General features: G+C 36.0%; 1 protein-coding gene across 1 annotated transcript; it reads left to right on the forward strand.

The window, feature by feature from the left end:
* Window positions 1–640: 640 nt before the first annotated feature.
* On the forward strand, window positions 641–6,748 carry LOC113315605 (7-hydroxymethyl chlorophyll a reductase, chloroplastic-like). The gene is made up of 20 exons (XM_026563868.1): window positions 641–758; window positions 855–1,148; window positions 1,222–1,300; window positions 1,375–1,459; window positions 1,622–1,733; window positions 1,813–1,897; window positions 2,026–2,067; window positions 2,210–2,313; window positions 2,490–2,528; window positions 2,624–2,686; window positions 2,854–2,951; window positions 3,091–3,126; window positions 3,214–3,275; window positions 3,482–3,509; window positions 3,773–3,852; window positions 3,988–4,057; window positions 4,149–4,206; window positions 4,302–4,366; window positions 4,444–4,538; window positions 4,633–6,748. The coding sequence occupies exons 1-20, from the start codon at window positions 641–643 to the stop codon at window positions 4,721–4,723; spliced, it is 1,704 nt and encodes a 567-aa protein (XP_026419653.1). The 3' UTR covers window positions 4,724–6,748.
* Window positions 6,749–9,975: the final 3,227 nt, after the last annotated feature.

Raw genomic sequence — 9,975 nt, forward strand, 5'->3', positions numbered from 1 at the left:
TATGCCTAGATATTTTTATACCAATTATATGCTTGGTTTTTTCTTTTGCTGAAAGAAGCCTAGAGAAAACATCCATACATATTAGAAAGAGGTAAGGAGATAGTGGGTCTCCTTGCCTTAATCCTCTTGTGGGGGTGAAAAACTCACCTGGTGAGCCATTTAGAAGCACTGCAATTGATGCAGTAGACACACACTGATGGATTAAACCACACCACTCCTTACTGAATCCAAAAGCAGATAGGGTTTGAAGTAAAAAATTCCAAATGACCCTGTCAAAGGTCTTGGACATGTCAATCTTAATGCCTAAACCTCCATGTTTCGTTTTCATTTTCTTTATTAAGTGAACCACTTCATGGGCCACTACAATGTTATCTGCAATTTGCCTAGAAGACAAGAAGGCCGTCTGGAAAGGGGAAATCATCTTTTCTAAGTGAAGTTTCAACCTATTAGCTATTAGTTTAGAAAGAATTTTATATGGGGTATTACTCAGTCCTATTGATCTGAAGTCACTAGGGGATTTAGGTTGTTTGATTTTAGGAATTAAAAAGAAAAAAGTCTCGTTTAACTTTGGGTCAATTATTTTTGAAACAAAAACATTTTGGATTAAAGAAACAATTTAATTCCCGATTAGAGCCCAGTTATGTTTGAAGAAACTCATCCGAAACCGTCTGTTCCTGGTGACATTTGCCATCTGAGTTTTAACATTCGAGTCCAAAGGACATACAACAGTGGAGTACAAAACATATTTGGCATCCGAGGTTGGGATCAACACACAGTAATATACCGACACTGTACCATGGAATCGATACTTATGGATAAAATGGAATGTACACACAAATAAGAATTACGATAAGATCAAGAATCAAGAAGGGAAACACTCAGTTGGATAACATTAAATTGGGCTCTTTGGAGCCCTTTCCCCCTTCAAAAAAAAAAAAAAACATTAAATTGCTCTAACCTCATCCGATCCCATTATTCTTGGCGCGTAAAAAGAAGAAGGAAACGGAACTATGAACAGATTATAGAGAAAACATTTTTAGGGTTTTTTTGTTTCGGTTCCGTGGCTTCTTTGGTTCTCCCTGTTTTCTCCTCAATTATATCTGCTTCATCCTCTTCTTCTTCTCCATCATCACCACCACCAAAACAAGGTATCGAAATAAGAGAATTCATTTTTTAAATCATCACGACTTACTCCTGATATGGTGTTCATGATGTTTTCAGTTAAATTGAGAGAAGATTGGAGAAATCGTTCAAAACCTATACCTCCTGGTGGTACTTATCCTGCTAAAGATCAGTGCAGGTGCTCTTTCTCTCTCTCTCTCTCTCGTAAACCCCTCTTCTTCTCCAATCATGAATCCGTTACTTGTTGTGCAGTAAATGTGGATTATGCGATACTTATTACATCGCTCATGTGAAGAATGCTTGTGCTTTCTTAGGCGATGGCATGTCTAGAATTGAAGTAATTACTTCAACTTCACTCGTTATTTCAATGTTCTTATTCAATTTGGACTTGCACTTATTCAATGTTCTTACGTTTTCCAAAACTTGCACTACTTAGCAGTAAGTATTGCAAATTTAAGCTCTAGCATCTAAAGCTTTGTCAATATTTTTTTCGTATTAGGGTTTGGAACCTGTGGTTCATGGTAGAGGGAGGGATGAAGACTCACTTGATGAAACTTATTTAGGGGTTCACGAGGAGTTGTTATATGCTCGTAAAACTGAGCCTGTTGAAGGTAATTACTTGCTTGCTTTTTATCCTTGTTTAGAAAGACTAGCAATTTTTAGTTCTCTGATTATGAGTTTGAATTCTAGGAGCACAGTGGACAGGGATAGTGACAACCATCGCGATAGAGATGTTGAAAGCAAACATGGTTGATGCTGTGATTTGTGTGCAGAGGTATCGAAAACACTGTGGTGAACATTGGGTGAAACTGGATTTTCATTTACTTGTTTAAACCAATTTAGTCATTGTTTTTTAATTGGATGGCTCTTCTAGTTTGAGTGGATAGTGACAATTGTTTGCAGTGACCCAGAGGACAGATTTACTCCTAGGCCTGTCTTAGCCAGGTATGTTAAAAAAAAAATGTTGTTCAAATGAAATGTTTCCTCTGTATTTGGAAGGAGATTTTGTTCCCAATATTGTTTGATCATTTTACATGTTCTTTTGGGATTCTGAAATTATATTCAAATGTTCTTTCGTCTTGAATAGGACGCCAGAAGAAGTGCTGGAGGCAAAAGGTGTAAAGCCAACACTATCTCCTAACTTAAACACGCTTGCCCTTGTAGAGGTGCTTCAACTTCCCTTGCGGTTATGTATAGGAATATCAAAACTTTCCTTATCTTTATTGGTTGCTCTGTTTAAATGGCTTATTAGTATAAATAAAGTCGACCGCCAATATGAGTTAATATTTTGCTATGTTGTGATACCAAAGAATCCTGAACTTGGGTTAGTGTACTATGAGATTCTTTTTTATTATTTATGTGAACAGGCCGGCTTCTTTTTTGTGGCGTGGGTTGCCAAGTGCAAGGTATGTTTGTTTTATCAACATGTTTTTATGCTCAGTTTCTTCTCCTTTTTTGTGACTTGTACCATTGTAATGCAGACTGGTTTCTTAACCTGCAGCATTAAGATCTGTAGAGCAACATTTGAACTTAGAAGAGCTTTACGTGCTTGGTACGAATTGTGGTAATGATTCTTTTTACATCCAGTTCATCATCTTTTTATACTCATTGATTATCTGGGGCACTGGGAGATGAGAGGTTACATGTAAAACAAAAAAGGGGTGCTGGTTTACTTTGTACCCACATGTTGGTTATATGTCCTATTGATACTAAATCTGCCTTTTCTTACAGTGGATAATGGAACTAGGGAGGGCCTGGAGAAGTTTCTTAATGCTGCTAGCACTGAGCCAGAAACAGTTCTTCATTATGAATTTATGCAAGATTACAAGGTCTCACTAATCAACCTTTTCTGGCCGCCACCCTTAATGATTTATTTTGATTCAGCTTCTGTTGCTAACCATAGTTGGCATATGTAATCTACTGTATCTTCTTTTTTCTCCTTACTTAAGACTTAACGTACTTTAATAGGTACACTTGAAGCATTTGGATGGCCACATCGAAGAGGTAATCTTGCCTGCAGATTCTGCTTTTCCAGAATAATAAGTCTTTCTTCAACGCTCATTTACCCAATAATCATAATGATTGACGCAGGTTCCTTATTTCTGTCTACCTGCAAATGACTTAGTTGATGTTATTGCCCCGTCTTGCTATAGGTGAGTTTCTTGTTATTTATTTTTGTTGCATTTGGTACTCTTGGAACAAGTAATAATTTACATCTCGCATATAGCCGAAGTTCATTCTGATACAAGTAATAATTTGCATTCAGATTGGTTAATTGGGTATTGTAAGGTTGTAATTCTGAACTTCCAGTTAACTGCTATAAAAACTTACTCTCCCGTTCATGTATTTCCCTTTGCAGCTGCTTTGACTACACAAATGGGTTAGCAGTAAGTTTTCCATTTTAATTTATTCTCTTTGAAGTGTTGAACATGTTTTTGAGATTGAACCTCCAGGTTAGGACAAACTGACCTACCCCCAGTGCAGCCTGATTGGCACTCTAGGTCAGAATTACAGAGACGACATCTCGCAGTATATGTATGTCAGACACAGAGCACTGGATTGCTGCTAACCTGGATGGAATTGTGTCTTCTTTTTTTATCAATAATGAAAAATATCTACTGGATATCCTCATATGTTTTAGACTCCACAGGATTTGGTGGTGGGATACATGGGTGTTCCTAAGTATTCAGGAGTAAGCATGCCAAAGCATCCACAGTATATTACGGTCAGGTAGTCCCGCTCGTGCCAAATTTCAATCGTTTTTTAGGCTTTATTCTAGTCTATTATTTTTTATTTCTTTATTTATCTCACACTGATCACGCTGTTTTGGGATAAGCTTTTTCTGATAACTACTTTTGAATTCAGAAACCAACGCGGTAAGAAAATGCTTAATCTGGTAAAGAATCTATTGGAGATTACACCTACAATCAGCACTGTATGTTTGCTAATATTTCTGTTGGGGCTAAAAAACAAATGTAAGTGGAGCTTGACAAGAACTGAGTTGAAATTTGAATATCCAATTTCAGGGTGATCGCCGCCCATTTGTCATGGAGACAGTTAAAGCTGATGATGCTGCAAAAATGGGTATTAGCACCATACTTTTTTTTCTTCAGTTTTTACCTTGTAAAGCAGATTCGCTCCCAAGTGCTTCTTCTTTAACATTTATTCTTGGTCTTCAGGGAAAGGCCCTTCTCAACCTGCACCTAAGTTTGTTGGGAATCTAATCGCGTTTATTCTTAACTTGGTAATCACACTAGAAGCAGAACTATCAGTTGCTAGCCCCAAATCCAGTTTTAATGCTTATGTGGTTTATCTCCTCAGATTGGTCCAAAAGGTTTGGAATTTGCGCGTTATTCGTTGGATTACCACACAATACGTAACTATTTGTATGTAAACCGCACTTGGGGAAAACAAAGGTAAGTAAAGTCTGGTATAGCACAGATCAGTTTAATTGCATAAAGCGATTGAAACCACCTCATCTTTTGATATTTTTGAGTTTTGATGATACAGAGCTGATAAACATATGCCTTCATATGCCAAAAAGATTGTAGATCGGTACAATAAAAATGGGGAGATTGATCGGTTTCTCTCCAACAACTAATTACTCAACAAAACATCCAGTAAGCCCTGTCCTCCCTTTCAGAAATAGTTTCATGTTTCTGAACATAATTTCCAAAATAGGTGTTCTAGAAGCATATTTGAATTCCAGGTGCGCAATATAGTTTTTTATGAAATATCAATGACCACCATGTTCTGACACGTAAAACCCCTCTGACCTTACTGCCACTACACATGGGTGTCATAGTGGAATTCTGAAGAACCTCGCGATATGAGTTTACACTATTGCTGTATAAGTTGCAACCTAGAGCTCAACCAACAAGGAGTGGATATACAGTAAGTTATATAAGTAGCATCCTTGAACTCAACCGACAAGGAGATACATAACTGGCATCCTAGAACTCTAGTCAACAAGGATTCGCTTCAAGTCTTGTTAGTAGCATCCTAGAGCTCAACCAACAAGGAGATAAGTTTTTACAATATATTATATATAACTGGCATCCTAGGACTCTACCCAACAAGGATTTGCTTCAAATCATGTTAGCCACCTCCTCAGATCTCTCTCTCACTGATGGCACACGATGTGGGACGGAGAGGTTGCCTCTGTTTGCAGGGCATGCAAGGAAGAAAGCGGAGGAAATACTACAAGTGATCAATAAGCTTCAGTCTCTGCAACCACATACAACCTTCTATATTCTTACCATACATGTGCCGATGGAGTCTCATGACTTTGACTGGACATGGTTGGCAAAGAGACCACAACTCCGGGATGGATATCAAAACCAACAGGCCAGCCTAGGCTATTGGAAACTGGATGTTGCTCTTGTTGATGGGCTATTTGCCGTGCAATTATGGATATGGGATTGCTTTCTTTTTGAGTGACAAGGCATGAGAATTAGGTTGTTCTAAGTCCACGTAGATACCAACCAAACTTCCTAATATAAGAAGTCCCGCTCAAGAAAAACACAAAACTTAGGGAGGGTATTCTAGGATCCAACTACGATTACCTTGTCTGCATAATCTTAACCAGGAAGGTTTGCTCAGCCTGGATCTTAAATAAATATCTGATTAGGGATGGATAAATCTTTTTCACTCAACAAATATGAGATTTCCTCTGGTTTGCAATCTATAAAAGAATTTAAACTTTGATCTAGGCCTAGAAACATTTGCTTGATTTCCTCTGGCCTCTGTATTTATTTAATTTAACAGAAAAAGTTACAACTAGGCAAACGTATATCTCCTCTCTTTCAGTTCATGGATCTCACTGGCTTTGCCTAACTAATAGTGTTGGCAAACAAAGAACAAACACAGTCAGGTCACATGTTCTCACATGCTGTTTAGAGTTGACATTCGCCACGTGTCTTCATCTTTTTTGTTGTTTAAAGAATGTTGACACCGATCGATTCTCAACAGTTGTTAAGCATATAACGGTAGCTAGCCTCGATCATGGTTCTGCACTACTTTCTTTCATAACATATATCTATAGCTGATTCGACCAACTTCGGCTGTTCCTTAAATGGAATTGACTCACTGGTTTGGTAGACAACTCAGTGGTGGCAAAGGATACTCTCATGCTTTCAGTTTCAGTTGGCAATTGTAGAAAACAAAATTTGTGAGTCCACTGTTTACTCCAAATCTAATTGACTACCGAGTTTTAGTCTAATGAGCACAGCATCTTTTTGTCCTTAAAAAGCTAATAGTCTAACATCATGTTTGTTTTTTCCTCAATATAGGTAGAGGGTTCTACATAGAGGTTTATCTCTATATCTATATAAATATCACTATATGATGTCTCTTAAAATCGTGTTTGTTTGACCACTATCTAACAACTCTATATTATGTAGCCAATTTTATATATTTCTCATTTTACTCTTATAAAATTCAAAAAATCCATGAAAATCCGCTACAACAAAAGATGTTCACTTTTTTTTGAAACGGGGCAAACATGTCACTTTTTTTGAAACAGAACAAAAATATCACTTTTTCTAAAACGGGTGAAAGTATCATTTTTTCTGAAACGGGGCAAAAAAACACTTTTTCTGAAATGGGGCAAAAATATCACTTTTTCTGAAACGGGGCAAAAATATCACTTTTTCTGAAACGGAGAAAAGTGTCACTTTTCTGAAACGGGGCGAAAGTATCACTTTTCTGAAACGGGGCGAAAGTATCACTTTTTCTGAGACGTGGCAAAAATATCACTTTTTCTAAAACAGGTCAAAAGTATCACTTTTCTGAAACGGGGTTAAAGTGTCACTTTTTCTGAAACGGAGTAAAATATCACTTTTTCTGAAACAATGCGAAAGTATCCTTTTTCCAGAACGGGCGAAAATATCGCTTTTTCCGAAACATGGGCAAATTAGATTTTGAATTAAGAAATTATTTTTGGACATTATAAGTTTTTTCGAGGATATATTAGTCACTTGAAAATTTAAAATAGGTAGAGGTTCAAAGATAACACCTAATTGGTGCTATTTGATTTCCTCTATATAGATAGAGATTTGCCTCTATCTATGTAGAGGTAGTGGAAAAAACAAACATCAATATAAATGGGACCCACCACTATATAGAAGCTAATAGAGGTTGGCCTCTATATAGAGAAAAAACCAAACATGTTGCAAGAGAGAGAGAGTCTGATAGCTAGCAAGCTAGCTAGATAGATATGTAGATACAATTCATCAATCCTAGTCATGTAAATCCCGTTAAGTCAAAATTCATCTATGGAAATTTTAAATTAAAAAAAAGCATGCTCCACATTTGTTTGTTCTCAATTCACCAAATCCTTTATTTACACAAACAGTTCCCACTCTTAGGTATCGGGCCATAATATCATGGTCGATGTGTCGTCAATTTGCTTCATTGGATCAAAATTAGATGGTAGTTGGAGATTTACTAATCTAGTGGGTTGGAGATTTATTAAGTACTAAATAATCATTTATGAATTAATTTAAGTTGGTCAAAAGAAAGTATAATTTAGTGTTGAGATATCTCACTAGTGAAATCTACTAAAAATATTTCTTGCACATGCTATTATTGCATTTTTGGTTTTAAATCCTAATCGACCCTTTTCCCTCATTAACTGTTCATTAGGTTTTTAATGTATCCCGAATCAGAGTTTTATACAGTTTAATGGTTATCTGTTCATGAAGGAATGGTTGGATCTCTTCGTCAAATCAAAGTCGGTAACTGTCATGTTAAATTGATTGATTGTAATTGTTGTTTATCTAGTCTTTCTTATAAGTGCTGCAATTTCTAAACTGAGTCATTCTTTTAACTCTGCAACCCGATTTAGAGTAATATTAATATAATTGGGAAAACTCAATTCATATGTGAGGGAGTTGTTATATTATGATGGGTTCTTCTTTTTTTTCTTAATATAAACTTTTTCATTTTCAAAAAAATAATATAATTAAGTTTTTCCAAAAGAAAAATAAAAAAAATTCACGTGTCACACATTCAATTATACTAACCAACTGATTGTATTACTCCCACCAATAGTCCAACGAATTTGTGACTAAAATTTGGAACCCTGATTTTGGGAATACCAAAATCTTTCAAGGCATACAAAACAATAGTCCCACCTTGGGTGACCTTATAAGGGGTACCCTATGGGTAGTTCAATTACTTATATACCCTTAATATAAAATTTTAAAATCAGTTTTCTAATCAAAATCAGTTTCCTTTAACATCTCTTCTTCTTCTTCCTCCTCTAGCCGAACTCTTCCCCCTCCTGCGAAAAAAAAATTCATCATCGTGATTAATTGTCGATTCGTAAAAATTTGATCGTCGATTAAACTCAACCACATAATGACTCGTACAAAGAAAACTAGGGACTAGGCAAACCAAATCGTCTTCTAATCCATCAATTGAAGAAGAAGAACCAATTGAAGATGAAGGTGTAGAAACTGAAAGTCAACCACCAATTGAACCAGAAACTGAACCAACTGCATCTCCAACTCCGGAAATAAGGATAAGAAAGTACGTTTTACAAACCCAATCTCCTATTTGTTGTTTTTCACCGATTAAATGACGGTTACAGTGTTGGGTTCGGCTCAAAATTGAGTTGCATTTTTAGCCGAATTGTTCATCACAAAAGCTTCCTGTAAGTGTATATGAACAATTCGGCTTAAAATTTCATGAAATTTCAAGCCGAACCTAGTCACAGATAGAGATGCATAGGGGTTCGGCACATTCAACAATCATAATATGTGCCGAACCTAGCAGATTTATGAGGTTCGGCTATTACGATATTCTCAATATGTGCCGAACCAATAACAATATTTTAACCCAAAAAATAAAAAATTGATGTTCGGCTCATACGATTTTCGAAATATAAGCCGAACCAGTAATTATTATTTTTCTGGGCTATTTAGGATGTTGTTCGGCTCATAGATGTGAGCCGAACCGTTCATCAATTGGTAGATTCGGCTCATAGATGTGAGCCGAACCTCAACATGTTTCGCCGAACCATGATCAAAAAAATCATCTAAACAACCTTTTATAATTCTGAAATTATCTTAATCACTAAACAAAATATTTAATCACTAATCAATATTACTAACACTAATCGCAAAGGGCAGATTTGCCATTAAAAAAAATTGGGTTAAGGAGTAATCTGATTTTGCTATTTCACAACTTTTTTTGTCTTCATGTGGTATGCCTTGAAAGATTTTGGTATGCCCAATATCAGGGTTCAAAATTTGTAGCTGTTGAAAATAGCAGGTTTGTTTAGCGGACTTAAAAGATTAAAATGGGCCTGTGTATAGCATGCTACTAAGATTTTCTCCTATCATTTGGCTCGAACTCGAAGTATATGACTAAGCTAAGTTTTTAATGTAGGTGAATAAGAGATTTGTGTATTTATGTGGTGAAGTAAATCCAGATAGGACAATGTGACAAGTGATGGAGACATGGACTAAATTCTTTATAGTAAGTTCTGTACACTATTGTATGATGATAATTTGGTTACATGCATATGATATGGCGAAATCTCATGTGGTTTGATCTTTCTTTATCTATTTTTAAAGCTGTTCATGTGTTTCGATCTCAATGTTGAATACCTTGTTTTACTCTGAATCTAGTATAACATATGACCTATAGATTTTAGGTTAAATTTTGTTTCCTAAATAGCTGAAATGATGAATCTATTAGTCTCTGACATGTTCTTGTTTTCGTAAGGTGCTTTATTAATTCTCCCACTTGATAACTATTCGCGAACATCAACTTCTTCTATGTTTTCTACGTACTTTCTTTCTTGGTCAAAATACAGTTAGTTATGGTTAGTTAAATATAATTGTT

The sequence above is a fragment of the Papaver somniferum genome, chromosome 10 (assembly GCF_003573695.1).
Source record: "Papaver somniferum cultivar HN1 chromosome 10, ASM357369v1, whole genome shotgun sequence".
NCBI classification, from domain to species: Eukaryota; Viridiplantae; Streptophyta; class Magnoliopsida; order Ranunculales; family Papaveraceae; genus Papaver; species Papaver somniferum.

Excerpts from the sequence above, each read along its gene's own strand:
- LOC113315605 (XM_026563868.1), top strand. The coding sequence starts at position 641 with ATGTTTGAAGAAACTCATCCGAAACCGTCTGTTCCTGGTGACATTTGC. Across the intron at positions 1,734-1,812 it reads TAAAACTGAGCCTGTTGAAG|GAGCACAGTGGACAGGGATA; the intron begins GTAATTACTTGC and ends TTTGAATTCTAG. Across the intron at positions 2,068-2,209 it reads CCTAGGCCTGTCTTAGCCAG|GACGCCAGAAGAAGTGCTGG; the intron begins GTATGTTAAAAA and ends CGTCTTGAATAG.